The sequence below is a fragment of the Suillus subaureus genome, assembly GCF_016647635.1.
Source record: "Suillus subaureus strain MN1 chromosome Unknown BJ212scaffold_13, whole genome shotgun sequence".
Classification (NCBI taxonomy): Eukaryota; Fungi; Basidiomycota; class Agaricomycetes; order Boletales; family Suillaceae; genus Suillus; species Suillus subaureus.
Genome location: NW_024538569.1, coordinates 245,031 through 265,405, shown reverse-complemented (window position 1 = coordinate 265,405; position 20,375 = coordinate 245,031). Strand labels below are relative to the sequence as shown.

The window sequence follows — 20,375 nt, the reverse complement described above, 5'->3', positions numbered from 1 at the left end:
GTGGAGTATCCATGCATATTTAAATGAGTCCTTGCTGAGCTCAGCATTTTCCCTTTCATTTTTGATGGTATGCTTGTTGATAGTACATTGAGTGTAGTCTCCACTCTCAATCTGACAATCTGACTACTACATATATCTCAGTGACACTTCAGCTGCCCACATATAGATATAGTAAGTCATAGTTTGCAGCCTCATTGAGTTGGACAAGCACATTAATAGGACTCAGAGTTGATTTCTAAACTCACTAAAACATTGCTAAGACTCGGTAAGACTTGGTAAACTATCAGTAAAGTTTGAGAACAAACTCGGCCATAGACAGCCAGCACAGATTGGACTTTGAAACCATACTTGTGCATTTGTGAGTGATAATGTGAGTAGTGCACATGATAAGGGACATAGGAATATAGTAACTAGTCTGTCAGTCTCCACCTGCCCAAACAACAGAATTCCAGCAGGCTATATGTACTACATGAGGAGGGGAACAATGAATAAGTACCAGGAACCAGACCCATCAGACAAGTGCATGAGTGAACAAAAAAACATGTGCTGTGGGGAGAGGGGAGGGGGGGCTCATTAATAGTGGCACATGTGCTTGGGGGAGTGGGCTGAGGGCTGATGACAACAGAATGGGTCAAGCAACTGGTAGTGGGGAGCAGAGAGAGGGCCATTGTCATCAGCGTAAGGGTCATCATAGAGGTCACCATCCAGGTCATCAACTGGACTGCCCCTGGTGCCGGTGAAATGAGGAGGGGGGTGATGTGAAGGGGGAAGGTAAGCTGGGGGACTGTGCTGAGCGCCAGTGTCAAGTTGGTTCAGCGGAGGGAGCTGAGAGTCTTGGAGAGGGGGCTGAGGGTTTGGGAGAGGGAGCTGAGGGGTCAGTTGAAGGAGGTGAGGGGTCAGTTGAAAGAGGCAAGGGTTTGGTTGAAGGAGGTGAGGGAATGGGGGAATGGGCCAAGCACCAGTAGCATATGGGCTTGGGGGAGGGAGCTGGGTGCCAGCAGCAGTTTGATGGGTGGAGGAACCAGCCCCCCATGTGGATGAATAAGCACGTAGAAATCCACAGTGTGGCTGACTCCTGGCTGGGAGGTGAAAATTTTGGCACTGCATGTTGTGTGAGTGATGGAGTTCATAGTGGTATTGGTGTTGTTGTTAGGGGAGTGAAAGTTGATGGAGTTTGTAGTGGTATTGGTGTTGTTGTTAGGGGAATGAAAGTTGATGATGTTTGTGGTATTATTGGCATTGTTGTTAGGAATGTTGATTTTCAGGGAGGTGATAGATGAAGGCACATTGGAACCAGTTGCCAGTGGTAGCATCCAGGGAGGGCAGCACAGCTGGGATGGTAGCTTGGTTGCTGTCATCTGTGACAAGTGAGACTTAGCACACTGACCATGGTAAAATTTGAAACTCTGATTTAAACTCCACTTATTGATCACACTGATCAGTTAGGGGGATGATAAGGGAACACATATCTCAATCTTGAGCCACATCATGCCTTGCCCATCCAGCCGTAAAGATCTCCTTCATGCAGTTGATAAAACTGCATTGTCATTAGCCCAACTCCAATATCAGCATGCATTGGAAGCTCAGGAATCAAGCTCTGATTCTAGCTCCAATTCCAACTCCAATTCCAACTCTGATTCAAGCATGGACATCACCTCTTCACCCACCCTTTCCTCCAGCTCCTCCAGTGAATTTTCTGATGGATCTACAGGTTCTGATGAGATCACTGCACGTCACAATTGGCTTTAGCACCAAATTGCAGCTCTTTGTGATGAGGTTGCAAGGGCTCGTGTCCTTAACAAGCCAGATGAGCCTCCCCCATGAGCTCCCCAGCTACACATGCTTGTCCATCATGAGAAACACTGCCCTTACTTATTTTGGCAAAGCTATGTGTTGACCCTATTATTTTTGACAACATCCTTGATCAAATCTCTGATCATCATATCTTTTTCAATGGATCCAATAATCCCCAACTTCCCATTTCCATTCAGCTTGCTATTTTCCTTAATCATGCTGGCCACTATGGCAATGCAATTTCTCTTGAGGATGTTGCCCAATGTGCAGGTATACAGTGGCTCAAAAAACTGTCCACATGACTTAAGGGTTATATTACCACTGTCTTTCTCAATAATATTGAGACTAGAATTTAACATACTCTTTCCTGGCTTGCTGTTGTATTTTCTGCACATGGCAATGCACCCATCAACCTCAATCTCATGCATGTAGATTCTCTCAGAGATTTTCATGGTACTTGCAATGACACATGTACTGAGCTTTGGAAACTATGTCACTCAGTATTGGTTGCATGAGGTTACATTATTTATTGCCTGCTTAATGTAGTGAAGGATTGGAAGGATGTACCCCAGAGTCTATACAGACCATCACCTCTTCTGGTCTGTTTGATTTTCTCCATCAGGGTCTTATAATCCAGGTCCAGGATCCTCCACTTTTTGCTGTTGTCATCAGGTATCTTCACCACCAAGTTCCTGTCCATTACTATTGGATGCCCAGCTGTGTACACTGGCTAGATCCTGCAGCCTTGCTATCAGTTAACATCTACACTCCCACTTCAACATCTTCTGTAGACAGACTTATATTATCCTTTGGTATGTTGCCCTTTTGTTTAATCTCACCTTCCTAATATCAGCCTAGTCATGGAAGGACTTCCTAGCCAACACAGTTTCTTGAGAGCAGGCAAATTTCCTATATGTCATGGTCAAATTCACAAGCAATGTGTGTTTATTACCACTGACTCAAACACAACCCAAACAGAGATTATGGATTAGTTTGACTTGATTCATAAGCTCCTGGAACTCTGCATCTTCAAACTCTTCCTAGAACCAACAGGTGACATCCTATTGATATTTGATGAGTCTGCACAGGAGAAGAGTGACACAACACCAGTGAATACTTCATGCCAAGCAGATTATAAGCCTAAGTATCAATGTCCATATTGTAACCTGCTTACCAATTTATTGTAGTGACATCTGCTGGTGCCTCACAATCTCTCTCTATCATAATGCTTGTCCACATACAGTGCAAATCACATAATGCACTAGTGGATGACTCTGTCAGTAATAAAGACATATCTGTCTTATTAGGTGTAACTGACTATAGTGGCCTCTGGCCTATGCTTGACCTTTGAGAGAGAAACAAGAACTAAAGAATATCATGGCATGGATAAAATTCCTACAGAAACTCCTTGTCTCTCATTCCTTAACCTACATTCTCTACTTTCATCATTTGCTATACCTTCACTTAACAAAAAATGATCTGCAGACAGCCCTTCCTCCCTGAGGACTCCCACACACAGTAGGTTCTCAGAATGGGTATGTTTTTATAACTATTCATTGTAACAAACATGATGTGAATTTCAGGATGACAATGATAGTCTTTCATCTTTGCCCCTCACCTATCAGTTGTTACGCTTGACATTCGTAAGAACGACTAGATGGAAACAAATGATCTAAAGCATGAACCTATTCATGAGTCATGTGAGTTAAGCAGTATATTGCAGGCCCTGGTCTGCATAGGTCAAGTTAAAGAATACAAGCGTAAGAGATATAGTATATATAGAGGTATTAAAGTGGAGCTTTAATAAATGAATCGGAGATGAAATGTAAATAGCGAATCAGAAAAAGAAAAGAGAATCGTACAATAGAATGTGATAGAATGTCTGAGAATGATTAGTTAAGCGTGAATAAGTGAAATGGTGAAAGGAAAAGAATAGAATTGTAGCATTACCCCTGTTTTAAGGGTAGTAGGCACCGACTACTATCAAAGAAGATGATGCAATCATTTATAATTAGTAAGGAGTTCGGAAGCATTACCTAGTTCGGCTTCCTTCATCCATTTGTTCTCAGAACTCAGGAATCCCTTCCACTTCACATAATATTGTCTTTGTGATGAAGATCCACGGTGTCCAATGACTGCTTCAACTTCGTGTTCTTCTTTGCCATCGATAAGGTCAGGAGGTGATGGAATAAAGTTAGGGTTGTGGGTATCGTTCTCTTTGTAAGGAGAAAGGAGTGCGGCATGGAATACAGGGTGAATGCGCCATTGTGTGGGTAAGGCAAGTTGGTAAGTTATAGGGGATAGTACATCAGTAATGGTAAATGGTCCTTCACATTTAGGAGTGAGTTTCCAATTAGGATATCCGAGATGGAGGTTCTTGGCTTCTAGCCAGACTTTGTCGCCTTTAGAGAATGGTATGAATTTAGATGTAATTCGTTGACACATGGTATTATGTGTGAGTTCATGGGCAGCTAGCGCTTCATCACATGCTTTATTAAGTAAAGAGAGTCATTGTTCAATATTAGGAATGTCAGATTTCAGATGGGTATCGGGGAGGTGACATGGGTGATAACCCATCATGAGGTAAAAGGGAGAGGTTCCATGTGTGGAATGATGGTGTGAATTATGGACGAATTTGGCTAATGGCAGCATGGGCACCCAACCGGTTTGGTCATTAGCACAGAAGATCCAGAGATAGACCCCAAGTTCTTGGTTTACTCGTTCAGTCTCTCCATCACTCTGAGGATGGAAGGCAGTGGAAAGGGAATTCTTGTATCCAAGGAGTTTTACAAGTTTGACCTGGAATCGGGAAGTGAACTGAGGTCCATGGTCAGAAATAATTTTATTGTAGAGTCCGTATCTAGAGAAAACTTTAGAAAAGAAAATGCTTGCGACACCTTCAGCATCTATCGTTTTGAGACAAGGGGTGAAAACTACCCCCTTTGAAAGTCCATGGTCGACCACAACCATAATAGAGTCGAATCCATCAGAAAGGGGAAGGTCTGTGATAAGATCCACCAAGCAATGAGCGAAGGGTCAGTTGGAAATGGGAGCAGGAATAGGGGTGAGAGGGGGAGTAGATGGGTGTGTGTTTACTTTATTCTGTTGGCAGATGCAACAGCTGTCTACATAGTTCTTGACAAAGGTGGCTAAACCTGGCCACCAATAGTCGTGTGAGAGAAGTTCCTGGGTTTTGAGGCGTCCAGGGTGTCCGGCGGTAGGGGAATCATGATGTAGGGATGTGAGTTCTCATCAGAGATCTCCAGGGGGTACATAAGTAAGTCCTTTAAATGAGAGAATTCTGTCGCTCAATTTCCAATCAGAAAGAGCAGAGTGGAGGGGAGGGGGAATTGAAGTGTCAGTGAGTGCTTGGAGCGCAGTATGTACTACAGGGTTGATAGAGGATGAGATACGTAGTCTGTCCATAAAAGAAGTGTCAATGACGTTGACGAATAAGGAGTCAGGAAGAAGTTGAATACTAATATTGTCCTTTTTGACACTATCATCTGGAAGGTGATCCATTCTACGAGAGAATAAATCAGAAATAATGAGTTCTTTTCCAGGTACATGCTGGATTTGAAGTTCGAATTGGGAAAGGAAAGTCTGCCACCTTGCTTGGCGTCGATTGAGGTCTTGTACATCCCTAAAATAAGTAAGATTCTTATGGTCAGTTTGTATGGTTACCGGATATGGAGATCCAAGGAGATAATGTCTCCATGCTTTCAAAGCATGGACGATGGCAAGTAACTCTTGATCATAAATCTGGTAATTTCATTCAGCAGGGTTAAACAATTGAGATAAAAAGGAGCATGGGAGCCAGTCTCCATTGTTGTTCTTTTGAAGGAGTACTGCACCGGTAGCATATAATGAGGTGTCAGTGGCGATGGCAAAAGGAGAGTTCTTGTCAGGTATTTGGAGGATAGGGGAGGAAGTAAAGATATGCTTCAGCTTATTAAAAGCTTCCTCATGTTCTGGAGTCCAAGAGAATTCTTCATCTTTCTTGGTTAGGTTGATTAAGGGTCTAGCAATCAAAGAATAGTCAGCAATAAACCGTCAGTAAAAGTTAGCAAATCCGAGGAATGATTGGACTTCCTTCACTTTTGTGGGAGTCTTCCATTTGGATATACCCATTAATTTGGCGGGGTCCATGGCAATAGAACTGGGTTTAATAATCATGCTGAGGTATTCAATGTTGGTTACGTTGAAGGTGCATTTTTCGGGTTTAAGGTGTAGGAGGTTGTTGTGAAGTCATTGAAGGACTTTGTGGGTTCAAATATGATGGGTTTCTTTGTCTCTAGAGAAGATGAGTATATCGTCCATGTATATAATGATCCATCCTTCCTGGATCATGTCTCCAAACAGATCATTCATCATAGACTGGAAGGTGGTGGGCGAGTTACACATTCTGAAGAACATGACCGTGGGTTCAAAAAGTCCTTGGGAAGTGGCAAAAGCCGCCTTCCACTGATCAGATTTTCTCATACATATGTTGTTATATCCCCATCAGATGTCCATCTTGGTAAAGATCTTGGCATCCTTTAGCTTATCTATAAGATCGGAGATTAGTGGTAAAGGGTAGTTGTTCTTAACCATGTGTTCATTCAAGTAGTGATAGTCCTGGCAGGGTCAGAGGGAACTGTCTTTCTTTCCGACGAAGAAGAATGGGGATGATTGGGGGGATTCGGAAGGAACAATCGTTCCTTTAGCTAGATGTTCATCAATGAAATCATTCATAGCCTTATCTTCTTTGGCATTAAGCAGATAGATCTTGCATTTCCGTAGTTCGAAAGATTCTTTGAGGTCGATCTTGTGGTCATACTTGTGTTCTGGAGGAAGGGTACCATTAGCTACATCACCAAATATGTCCTTATATTGTCGGAACTCTTTGGGTACGAGTTCTTTGAAGGTCTTCTTTGGTTTAGCGGCATCCTGGGTGAGTGTCTGTGAGATATTGTCAGTTTTCTGGATATAGGTATAGAAATCATCATTGTCATTGATGGGATCTAGAAGGTGTGGGAGAGTTTCATTAGCAGGGTCCCATTCGTCTTCTAGTTCTTCTAGTGTGTCATAAAAGATGTCTTCATCTTCTTCAATTTCTTTGATGGTTGCTTTCTTCAGGGTATGCTCCCTTAGGCAGACTTCTTGACTAGTCCAATCGATATCTGGGTTTTCTTTCTTTAGCCAGGTCATTCCCAGGATAGCATCTTCTCCTCCTAAAGAGGTTATGAAGAATCGTTTCCACATTGGGATATCTTTGATAAGAAAAGAAAGTTCACAGTACCATGTAATTCTTCCGGCTTTGTTCAATGTGCCATCTACGTTACGCACAGGTATCGGGGTTTCTAGTTTGTGCATGCAAATGTTCTCTTTGAGGATGAATTTCTTGTTGATAAATTCACCTTCTGCGCCACAATCAATTAGAGTGGCAGCTATGGTGGTTTTTTCGGTCTTTTTTGATCTGATGGTTAAAGGCAAATGAATAGAATTAGTATTGCCAACAGATTGTACTACTAGTCCGATTCTGGGAGTTTCTGACACTGTGGCAGGCTCCCCTAGGCAAAATCCTCCTCATCGCTACTCTCTTCTTTCTTAACTGATTTCTTACCAGCTTTCTTCATCTGGCGTGCCTTGAATGCCTTCCATTCTTGGAACTCTTTGTAATCATCATCAGATGACTCCTTGATTACCTTTCTAGTATTGGTCATAACCATGGGATGGTTAGGGCAGTCTGCAGCTAAGCCCTTCTTGCTGCATTTGAAGCAGAGGCCACCCTTGCACCTACACTCCTGTTCTTGAGGAGTAAGGTAAGTCTTCCTCATCTTCTTCTCACCGTCTTCTTCATCTATTTCTACTTTATCTATATCCATGACATAGGGGTCTTTTGCCTTGGTATAGGAAGGAGGTGCTATTAAGGTCCTTCATACCTCGACGTCTAAGGCTTTCTCTAGCCAGGATTCGATAGTAGTGGGGGTCATTTCAAAGGCATATATAGTGGAGACTATCTCGCACTTTAAGCCACTCCTAAAGAACATTATCTTGGTGTTCTCTTCGGTGATGCCGGTATCAGCTAGGATGATGCGGAACAGAGAGGCATAAGCAGCTACACTGCCAGTCTGTCTAAGGGAAGAAATGCGACAGATCGCAGTCTGTTCAACATTCTTTGGGAAGAAGGTAGATTTGAATTGCTTAGCAAAATCTTCCCAGGTTCTGTAAGTCTTTGCTGTGACAGCAGCTTTCAGTTGGCCTTCAGCCCATTTAGCAGCTTCACCTTTAGTCATAAGGCTTAGTGCAAAGATAACTTTCTTCTTGTCATTATCATATACTTCATTGTTCATATCTAGGTACACTTCTACTTGAAGCGTCCATCCCTGAGCAAGGCGGGTGTCGCCATTGAAGGGTGAAGGAGTCTTGCCAATTTCTTTAGGCATTGTGGTGGTGTTTCATTCATAGGTTTGGGTAAAGAAATTCCAAACTTTGTTCTTCAGGGCTAGGGTGGCGTAATATTCTGCCCACTGTCCTAGTGAGTATCTGGTGCCTTTGGTGTCTGCACAGAAGAACTGTTGTTCTTCTTCGTCCCAGGTAAAACCAGGAGGAGTCGGTGCAATAGTTGAAATGGTGTTCTGTTCTGGGCGCGAGTTTGAGGGAACCATGTGATAGTGAAGTAACTTGACCTTTTGTTATGCTTGGTGTTCATAAGAACAACTAGATGGAAACAAATGATCTAAAGCGTGAACCTATTCATGAGTCGTGCGAGTTAAGCAGTATATTGCAGGCCCTGGTCTGCATAGGTCAAGTTAAAGAATACAAGCATAAGAGATATAGTATATATAGAGGTATTAAAGCGGAGCTTTAATAAATGAATTGGAGATGAAATGTAAATAGCAAATCAGAAAAGAAAAGAGAATCATACAATAGAATGTGATAGAATGTCTGAGAATGATTAGTTAAGCGTGAATAAGTGACATGGTGAAAGGAAAAGAATAGAACTGTAACATCAGTTGCAGAGCATAATTAATGACTTGAGAAAGAAGATTGATAACTTGAAAGTGCTCAATCATGATATTGAGGATGAAATGACCAAATACAAGCTGCATTTAAAAGGCCAGAGGGAACACAATCAAGTCCTGGAGAAAGAGAGACAATGTCAGAAGGACCTCCTGGACAAGAGCTACCAAAATAATAACAAATGCATTCAAGTGTGTGTATGTGTGTGTATGATTGTCAAGCTTCATGTAGAAGTACAATGGCTTGAGGCAGATGTGTAGGAAAAGCAACAGACTATTAAGAGAATCATGGACATAGTAGTAAAGCTTCAGGGGTGGAGTGTCTAGCATTAGCTATTGATTAGATAGGACAGTGATGGCAGTCATTAAATGTGATTATTCAGTTACTTGTCTCCAACTTATGATGCTTCAAAGTGAACTTTAATAAATTGCACAATACACTATCAAGTGTGTGATACACAGCATCCAGTATATGATATAACATTAAATGCATGACACACATCAAGTGCAACCAGCTACTCTATTAAACTGGATGGCCAAAATCTTCAAAAGTGGGCTCAACAATCAGGTATTGCATGAGATCATCAGCCATATGAGTGATGAGTTTTCACTTATAATCAAAAGCACTTTGAGCCTTGACAATATATGATATGGCACTCCAGCAGTCTAGGTTGATCTCTCTGATATTGAGTTTTGTGAAGCATTTGACAGCATCCATGTGAGGTTGAGAATTTCATCCAGTCAACAGAATTGGACATCACTTCAGATGCCAACAATCATTCAAAGAAGGAAATATAAAGTAAAATGTTCCAATGCTCTTTGGCATTTGGATGGGTACCAGGTATCTGTGACCCTGGTAGCTCATCTACTTTCCTCACATTAATCCTGGTTTGAAGATTATTTTATTAGTGACATAAATATTACTATTTAATCTTCCATACTTCCTCTACCTATGTCTTTTCTAGTACCATACTATTGCCATGTAGCTTTTATTGCATATATATTGCTACCCTGACCAAACCCATCCTCAATATAATGTACTCCCTTAATAACAATTCACCCATTATGATACTCCAAAGCAAACTTTGATAAATTGCATGATACATAGTATCAAGTGCACAATACAATCTTTGCTCAGGCCTTGATGTCATCTGATGACAATATCAGGAAATTCCAAGTGATTCCATAAGTATACTAAGTAGAGTCCAAGAGCAACAAAAATAACTAAAAGTTGTCAGCATTGGCAACCAAGCCTCAAATCTTTTGAGGCCTGGCCAGTACTAGTAATGGGTGTATGGTGGGTCAAATGCACTACAATTAAATCACCTACATGCACAGTTTTCAGCATGAGCTTCAAGTCTACATTATAGGTTTTTGTGCCACACTTGGACACTGTTAAGATCCTGCTGCAATAAGGTCTATTTAAAATAAAACATTATTTGCCTTATCTGCAGGAATCCACCAGAGTGAGATCTTCCCCAGGGATGTAGTAGCATTGCATCACACTATCTGCAGTTTTTGCTATGCATCTCATGGTGACAGTGCCCTATGGTGCTAGACCATCCAGGCTGATAAAGGGATTAGGGCATTTGGTCTGTACCACCTATTTGCTTAACCTACCCCCATGGAAATTGTGAGACTTTGAACAGTGCACAATAAGAAAAAAGGATGTAGAAAATTCATGCAACCATGATAGTGGGCTTGCATCATAATTGAGCCAATGTTGCACTGTACCCAGTAAAGACATACTAGGTTTTTTGTAGATTTTTAAGCAGTGGTGTTGACAATGTCCTGGATGTCACTGTTGTTGACAGCCCAAGGATTGGGTGTTACAGATACTGGTCATTATTGGGTGATGAGGGGTATATATCCTGGAGCTCAGACCAAGAGGTCCAGGCAATGCCAGATAAGGAATCTGACATACCTGGGTTGACTCTAGAAGGGGGTAGTCTCTCAGGTGGGGTATTATGCTTTGGGCACTTGGTAGTACAAAGGACCATTTGCATAACTTGTAGCAAGAGATTATGTCATGATAGTCAAGTATGGCACCATTAAGCCTTATGTCATATCTAATGAATGTTAGTAAACTAATGATATGGAATACAGAGGAATTCACTGGGTCACAACATTGCAGGATGGAAGCAATATTTGATGCTAGCCTAGGATAGCAACTGTGCATTTGTTGCTATGTATGTTGCATAAGGTACCTCTGTAGCCTCTCTTCTTCCCCCCAATGATGTAGACCTCTTTGCCAATGTGAGAGTAGAACATCTTAATGGTTGCATTATGGACTTTTATTGTGAATCTAATTGGTATCTTAATCTGTGAAAAATCAGGAAACACACTGCTTAAGATTGAACTTGACTAATAGCTGAAAGGTCATTATCAGACCTAAATACCAACAGGCTTTGGGAAAGTTGGAACTTTTCACAATGCCTCATAGTGATAGAGTCTCCTGGCTTGATGTTGATGTCAGTCATGAACTGATTAGCTGGAATGTGAGATCTGTTGAACAATAACATTGATCCTTTTGGCATAAGGTATGGAAAATCCATGGGGGGGATTAAGAATCTGATAAACTTGTTAGTTTGGTTAGGATCAAAGACATAGGTGATGTTACCTTTATATTTCCCACCTATGATTTGGACCTGCAAGGGATTAGAAAGTTTAAGGGTGGTGTATTTGAGGGATTTAGCTTCTTCTTTGGAAATACATTCCCATTTCCTAATGCATGAAATATGGGAGTAAGGAAGGGATGTGAATATCATTTTGGGACTGTCAAAGATGATATATACCTGCCCTGGAGACCAGAGTGACACTTTGACTGAGAAGTCTTTCTTTTTGAAATGGTTGGCCACAAATTGAGTGATGGTCTCTGCATAGTATTGAGTTAAGGGCTATACAATTCAACAAAATGAACTTATTTGGAACATACAACAAGTACATCTTTTTCTCAATGTGAATCTTTGAGGAGGTGGACGTGTTACCTGTGTATTTGTCTTCAAGTCTGTCAACTGCTGCTGCAACCTTATGCATTGGGGCTAGAAACTGTGTAACACTTTGGATGCATAACAATGAGCTGATAATAAGTTGCCTGTCTTTAATAATGAGGTCTTTTTCCTTATCCTTTTCATCTTTGTCCTCTCCTGCTTTGAGATCAAGGACAATACTCCTAGGCTGAAGTACATGAGCATATGAATATGGATATGTGCTGAGAACTGACTGGATGGCCAGGATTACAAATTAATTTCCTTGAAGTGGCAAGTACTTATCCTCATGAGTCAGAAGTTCACGAGGGATAATTCATTGTCCACATCTTCTGAAAACAAAGCTTCTATAGCCTCCAATCAATCATCTGTGACAAATTGGTCATTCAAGTAATCATATATCATATTCAGTATCTTGCAGTTGTGGATGTCAAGAAGGACTCAAAGATGTCCCATGCATGGGGATCTCCCAACAGTGAACCCAGATTTGAATTGGTTGTGTTGACATTAGATAGGACATCATGTAGTTTGTAGCAACTTACTTAGATTTCTGGCATATTTAGCATGAGGTTCATCATCTGAATCAGAGGCAGATGCAGCTCATTTAGACATTGCTAAATGTCCACTTTAATATAGAGTAGACAACTGTACTGCATAGTGTAAGTCTAATCTACTGACTATGTTCTAATGTTTATAATACTGTGATGAGATAATAGAGGAAGAAAAGAGAGTTGTAATCACAAAGGTTGGCATTTTATAGGGATGACCTTTTTGGGCAGCTTACAAAATAATATTGGTGAATGTGGAAAAGCAGCAGTGAACTCAATGCACAATGGGAGGCAAACAAGTGAACAGTTTAGGTAATCTTAGACATTATGGACACATCTGAAAATGAGCAGGATGCAACATGGTGTGGGCAGCACACAGTTTAATTGAGTGTCATGCATGTACTACTGCTGTATGTATTCACATGTTATACATATTTGTACATAAAAATAGGTAGTGTGTAGTGGTATGTGAAAAGAAGGAAAGCAGAACAATTTGTTATCCATGAAGTTCATATAGGGATGATCAATAGTAATTTAAGCCTAGCAAGTTATTTCTGAGAGTGACTGAAGTAGCCAGTAGTAAAAGCCAGTAGGGTTTGGACTGTTATGGCATTCCCTACATTAACCACTGCCCCATAAGACTTGGTTCTTCTTTCCATTATTCTCAATTATGAAGTCTATAGTGTATACTGTATTAGATAGTAATCTTGAGAAACAATATGATTGACTTTAGTGTAAGACTGGAACTTTTCCTTTCTCCATGTCAATCATGATTTCACTAGGTTGAAGATTCTCAAGATCCATTTTGACTTCAGGATGAGAATTGTCTCACTACTTGCATTGTTTGTTCCACTGCTTGTATTGGTTGTCCCACTACACTCTATCTATATCCTAAGATGCTCTAACTTCATTGACAACACAAGAAAGGCAATCTCACTCAAAGGTTAGCTCTGCTAGCTTTGGCTCGCAGCTGCAATGCACTATTTCCTTCTCCTTAGCAGGTTGTACTACAACCCTAGCAGCCTTAACCTTGGTCTCCAGTGGTGAATATGCTGAGTCACATGCTAAAGTATGAAGTGGCTCTGGAGTCTCACAGGGCCCATTGTTCCAGTTATTGACCTTATTCATGGCTGTGTGAATCTGCAGAAAGGGTAAGTCTAACCATGAACTCAGCATAGTGATACAATGCATACCTCAGGCTTGCCTCCATTAATGCCCTGTCATCCCTGTATGCTCTCAGCACTGCAATCTTCATTATCACTTCCACTTACATGAGGGTCATCCACAAATAAAGTACTGCCTCTTAGGCCTACTGTGTGGTTAAATTTCACTAGCTGGGCTTAGCCCTAGGGAATATTACTGGGGGTTGCACTGTGGAAGGTGAGGTAGTGGAGATAAGAGCCTAGCACCAATGATATATGTGAGTGTAATTTTGGTGACAACTTCCACAAAGAATTCACTTTCAAATGACTGTGGCAGAGTGTTACCCCTGCATGGCATAACAGTCCATCACTTCTCATGTTGCCTAAAGCAGTGTTGTTGTAACTATTGACTGGGTTGCTTGGTGTGTGGAGTTACTTCTTTTTGGGGGTAGGATCTGGGGTATGCTTGGTGGATGCATTGACTGTACATTTGCACTTTGGAGACTAAGACATTACAGTAATTGTAATACTGCTATGTATGTATGTGAAGCAAATACCTGGTGAGAATGGATCAGTGACTATGGTGGATGTGGGTCATCTTGTCTAATCTAAAATTAATAATATTAATATTAATTAATGCCTGGCATTAGCATGGCAAAGTTGTATACTGTGATGCTCCTACCTTGCTCAAGCCAATCCAGCAGGACTCAACACTCCTTAAGTGTACTCCTAGCTTTCCTAAGGATGAGTGGCCCAAGTAACCTGGCTTTGGACAGTCAGTATGGGAGCAGTAGCAGGTAAAGCAACCATCACCATTTGTGGTGACAGTGATGATCTACTGGCTAGGATTGAATTGAAAAGTCTCAATAGCACCAAAGCAATATTTTGTGGTAGTTCCTACACTCCTCTTCTTCTGGAAATGTTACAGAACACTTAGTGCAAGAATAAATGTTTGAATATGGCATCCCATGAAAGTCTAGCCAGTAAGGGGTTTGGGAGAATTGTCTCAGTCCAAGTATGCAACTTAAAGCCCTGAACACATTCTTGCCTGGAGAAAAAAACACCAAACTCATCTGAACCAGTATTGGAACTACTTTCAAATGCTTTCCAGTGGAAAGTTCTACAATGATTATGCAACTTTGTCACCTAGCACTCCTGTTGGTAGAGAGGACCTATAAATATAATGTAAACAATGCTAGCATGCACTTGGCTATTCATAATAGAAGTATGACATGCCTGCTCTGAGGCTTTCCACTTCATAGCAGGAACAGTACTTTTTCTGCTGCCAGGCACAGTGATCTGCTTTGTAGCTAGCTCAACTTGCTCTGGGATTTGTTCAAGCCTCCTTAGCAGTCAGCTGCTTACATCCTTGGCCTACTTTTATATTTGCACCCATCAGACAATCTAGACTGACAGATGCTTCACATCCAGTGAATTTCATGAAGGTAATGTCTAATTGATTGTCTGTGATAAATTTGTCTGAATTAGTATATTTCACTTCTCTAGAGACAGTACATGGCATGTGTAGCTATACTGCTGTCACTCAAGAAATCACATTCAAATGCACATTGTAACTTACTATTTTCTGAGGAAGAATCATCTGATGGAGATAAATCCTTTCCTCAAACATCTATGGACAGTGCAAATGGTGATGCTATTACTAGGGAGATTCTCCCTCTCATCAAGTCAAGAGGAGAAAGACTGGCCTGCCCTAGGACTTACTGTTTTCTAAAGCAGAGTCAGGAGCAGATAGTGGCTCCAATGCAAGTAGTAATGAGGATATTTCTCCCTCTTATGAAGTCCTGAGGAGAAAGACTGGCTCATCCCAGGACTTGCTTTTTTCTGAAGTGGTACTGAGTACAGATGATAGCTCCAATGCAAGTAATGACAGTGATTTCTCTTTCATGAAGTCAAGAAGACTGACCCAATCCCTGCAAGGTACACACAAGGATACATGATTCCAGAAGCACCTCATCCTGTGGTTTGTAAGCATAGCAATAAATCATGCACCAAGGTATATCACACAGAGCCTCACCCATCCTCTGGCTTGTTTAGTTCTCTGAATAGCTCTTGCCCAATTCTCTTGAATCTCCATATAACTTTTACACCATATGGTTTTGCCTGTCATATTCATGCCATGCTAATCTCCCCTTCCTATTTAAACATCATATGGAAAAGCATTGTATGACTAGGAGTAGATATGTCTGGAAGGAAGTCATGGCACACTTTCTTGGCAGTCACCACATCACAGCTGAAACAGGCTGTCAGGAACCCATGGGCAATCTTACTGAACTAATGTCAGGACTAGGGGTATGCAAGGCCTTTAAATGTCCAATTACTGGCTGTCCTGGATGGTATACTAGTCAAGATTCACTTTGATATCACATTAAACATGACAATTCCTTTCCTAAAGTTCCCCCCCCACAACCATTAATGGAATGCCACATAGTCATCTTTATTATAACATCATTAGTCATGGAGATAGCCTTGGCCATTATATGTTTGTCCCATCAGACATGATGATCTTGTCCCCTCACTTGTGTCTTCATCAGCACTGTTATGCATGGCATGTGATTCATACCATGACACATATACAACAGGAGTGATAAAGGAGCCAATTCAGTAACTTTTTCCTGTGTTAGATCACCACCCAAGGTGGGCCCATATTAAGATTTAGTCAAACTGTCACTATCAGTTAGGACTTGTTAAGAACCATGTTGCTCAAGGGAGAGAGAGACTGACTCAGAGGGGCTTGGCCTCAGCTTGTATGCTGTGCTCCTTACCCAAGTATGTGCCCTTCATGTCATATGAGGTCCAATGATGGTCCAATGAAGTCCAGAGGACTTCCGGAGGCTGGCTACTCTGGTGGAGTGCTAGAGGACTTCCAGAGGAGTGCGGGAAATGTCCGGAGGAGCGCTGGAGAGTTCCAGAGGAATGCAGGATGTGCTCAGGAGAGTTCCCACTGCAAGGTAATACTTCTACAGGAAACAGGATGGAAGGATAGGAGGTCCAAAGGTCCAGAGGACAGGAGGGCAGGAGGGCAGGAGGGCAGGAGGATGGAGGACAGAAGGACAGGATGTCCGAAGGTACAGAGGGCAGGATGTCTGAAGGACAGGACACCTGGAGGTCCAGAAGGAATAGGGGCTACATTGGATGGAGTCCAATGTAGAAACAAACAGAGGTAGACTACCCTAAGGTAGAGTCAGAGGGACAGGGATTGGACCTAAGTCCAGAAAGAGGGTAAGTGCCGGAAGGGCAAAGCTCCAGCCTAGGGAATTAATCCCTAGGCCTGATGGATAGGACAGACTTAGGTAGACCAAAGTCCAAGAGAGGATTGGGCAAGTAGAGCAAAGTCTAAGATGATATTCAAACTGAGGAACTACAGGAGTATCTACAGGGGTTATATACTGGAGAACACCTGAGGGGATCAGTAAGCAAAGGAGCAAGGCTATGTATGAGCATGTGGAAACACATTAGTAAGTAAGATGGAACATAACTAAATGAACTTGGAGATAAAGACTCGTACAAGGATCAATAAGTAAGACAGAAGAAGAGGTAACTGAATGCCAGAAAGGTGGAGATGTCTAAATGGGGATAGGCACAGGATATCAGACAGAGGGCAGGAATACATCTGGAGATAGTTATGGTTGATATCTGGAGGTCCAGAGATCTGAGGATCCAGAAGGTGAGGTGGATACAGGACTGGGATACAATGAGGTGGATATAGTCCTGAACCCGAGACAAGGTGAAGTCTGGATGTCTTACTGGATGGAGTGTGCATAGGGTGGACAGGATAGGGTGGTATGGATCAGGCTAGCAGTGAGGATCTGGAGGTCCAGAGCTCAGGGGTAAATCTGGAGTGGAGTTGATCCTACTGAGATATGGAGCACACAGCAGAAGGGGATCTGGCAATGAGTTGGATATGGGGTCCAGATGTAAGCTTGGAAGGCATAGGAATATTATGGAATGTGAGTCCAGATTGTGGGATATGACAGGACTGAAGTGCTGGATATGAAGAGAACTCACTTGGATTAGTGTATACATTAATCAAAGTCAATGCCAGTTGTGCACAGCTCAACATTATTTGGACATCAAGTTCTATGGGTGGAATGATACATGGAGACTGAGAAATATGGGACCAAAACTGATCCTTGATGTACTGGCTGGCTAGACAGACCTTGTGTAAAGCCCAATCATTAGGCATGTCAACATTGTGCATGCAGTGTTGATGAATGAGCAGAAAAACTGTGGGCAATATCTGTGAGGATATTTTTTTATGCATAGGTTTTGTGAACCATGAGGATGATGGTAGGCAACATGTAATTGGGCACATGTTGCAGCAGCAAGGGCACTTGGATGCAATACTGTGATTGTGATAGCAGAAATGTCATCACCAGATCAGATGCTTACTTAATTCTTTCAAGCCATGTGATTAAACTGAAAGATGAAAGATGAACAATTTTCATTGGTTAACTACACTGGAGGAGTATCATAAGATACATATTACATAATGTCATGAGTCACAAGATAATTGCTAACATTGAGAGCTTGCTCAGAGATGACATACATGTGATATAATACAATTCATTACATGTAATATTGCTATGTGCAGGTGGACCAGCATGACTATGGAGTGGTGACCATCTGTCTTGCACAATAAACCGGAGAAGCTTGGCTTCTATAGCATGGCTGATATTGAGGTCCTCCTGGCAGCTGAGAGATTTGGCACCAAGGATGGCCTTATTTAGTGAACTTCATCTGTGGTACATGCTGCTACAGCCCTGACAGCAAGAAACTGTCTGCTAAGCAAACCTTGAAAATCATGGTGATGGGTAAAGCAGCCAGCAATGCTCCTTCTGGCTGCCCTATGTCAGCTGACAAACTGAAAAAATGCATCTGAATGCTCACTCATTGCTCAAAATGTTCTTTGACAAAGTCCATCACTTCTGCAAAGCTCAATTATATACCTGGAGTCTGTCATATGCCATTCCAGACTCCTAACTCTAAATCCAAGATCCAGATCTCCAATGATTTGATCTATCTTTATCTTCCTTCCAGAATCCAAACCTTATATCAGCGCCCAACTCCATTTAGACTTCCCCTGTCTCTAGACTCTGGTTAACTATGTTTCCCTTTTATTACTGATCTGTTACATACATTTCATTTCCAGTATTCATTATTGGTGATCTGTCCTACTTACTAATAGACTTTGCATATGCTTCATACATAGCCTTTATGTTTGCTGACTGATTCCTATATGAAACCTACAGTATATAAACCTGCTGTAACTCTCAGAAATACTTCAGTTTGAATATCATCTTAGTTCCTGCTTATTCCTGTATCCTCCAGACTTGAGTTGAGTCTCTTGTCATAATCTGAGTCTTAGGATTGTATCCTAGACTATATCTCTGGCTCTACCTTAGGGTAGTCTACCTCCTGTTAGTTTCTAGTCCAGACTTCATCTGAATTAGCTTTATCTGCTTGTCCAAACAATATCCAGACATCTGCTGGATTTATCCCATGTTCCAGATCCAGACATCCATTGTCCACCCTGGTCAAAACCTGGAAACTCTGGATAACTATTCCAGCCCCCAGAAATTAAGGGCATATACTCAGGAAAGGAGCATAGAGCAGTCACTGCAGGCATTTTCCCATTTTCCTCCAACAAACATCCAAAAAACATTGATTGACAAGATAGAAATTTCCTCTCATTTTGCCTGTCAAAACATTGAAAAAAAATAATTCATGTGTCAAAGATTTTCTGTGCATGGGACATGATGCAAAAATTTGTCATGTTCTTTCAAGGATAATACTGGATTTTCTATCTATTGTCTTTTAAATAGCAGTTTATAATAATGTTGATTTTTTAGTCCAAATATACTATGTTTTCAAATGTTTTGTGTATATTTAAAAACACAGACCAGAAATTTAACCTCATTGTAAACTGCTGTCTAACAGAAAATAGATGGAACATCCAGTATTATCCTTGAAAGAACAAGACAAATTTTTGCATCATGTCCCATGCACAAAAAATCTTTAACACATGTATTAAATTTTGTCAATGTTTTGAAAGGCAACATGAGAGGAAATTTCTATCTTCTCAATCAATGTTTTTGGAGAAAAATAGGAATATCCCTGCAGTGAGTGAATGGCAAGGAATCTGGATGTCATGAACTCAAACACATTGAAGCATCACAAAGTGTGATGTGCAGTAGTGGGTCATCATTGTCAGTTCCAAGACTATTTTTCTGAGTTGTTAGCTAATTAGGACCATAGAAATGACTTCTGCATGAAAGTTTGATTAATAGCTAACAACTTAGATAGATAGCAAATCTACCATGCATGCCATGTGTATGATGTCAACAAGATGATTCAATAATGGGATGCAGCCACAAAAGAGCAAGATACACAACTGAGTGAAATTTGTAAGGAACTTGAGGTAACCTGTAGAACAGTTTAGCCAGATGCATACTAATCAAAGTGACAGGAATCCTATGCATAATAACAGGAGTACAATAATTACATCAAACAAAGTCATGAAGCACATGACCTAACCAAGCATGAGCAGATGCAAGTTGTCATACAAATGATGCAAGACAGAACTAAACACAAGGAAAAGCAATGAGGTGACACAGCAAGAACTGACTGTCACTGGAAATCACTGATAATATCAAATAGATTGGAGATCATGTGAAATCCACAACCACTAAGATGAAACACAGGCTACAATTGGAGTTAAGAAAATCAAAGGTGAGAATCTGATCAGACAAACATAGTGTATGTAAAGCCAGACACTTGTGCTTAAATCTTCAGCAAAAATTACCATATGTGGCCATGGCTTCTGTGGGACCATGGATACTGCTATCACTAATATTAACAAAATGACTGCAATAATATTAT

General features: G+C 41.3%; 2 protein-coding genes across 2 annotated transcripts; both read right to left on the bottom strand.

The window, feature by feature from the left end:
* Positions 1-573: 573 nt before the first annotated feature.
* Positions 574-1,358, bottom strand: BJ212DRAFT_1500033 (uncharacterized protein; the record flags this gene model as incomplete). The annotated part of the gene is made up of 2 exons (XM_041341573.1): positions 574-867; positions 960-1,358. 2 exons carry the CDS (start codon positions 1,356-1,358, stop codon positions 574-576), a joined length of 693 nt encoding a protein of 230 aa, XP_041193782.1.
* A 9,207-nt stretch (positions 1,359-10,565) lies between these two features.
* On the bottom strand, positions 10,566-11,834 carry BJ212DRAFT_1299092 (uncharacterized protein; the record flags this gene model as incomplete). Its single annotated transcript, XM_041332792.1, has 6 exons — positions 10,566-10,636; positions 10,723-10,806; positions 11,006-11,120; positions 11,198-11,446; positions 11,594-11,673; positions 11,786-11,834. 6 exons carry the CDS (start codon positions 11,832-11,834, stop codon positions 10,566-10,568), a joined length of 648 nt encoding a protein of 215 aa, XP_041193781.1.
* Between the last annotated feature and the right edge of the window lie 8,541 nt (positions 11,835-20,375).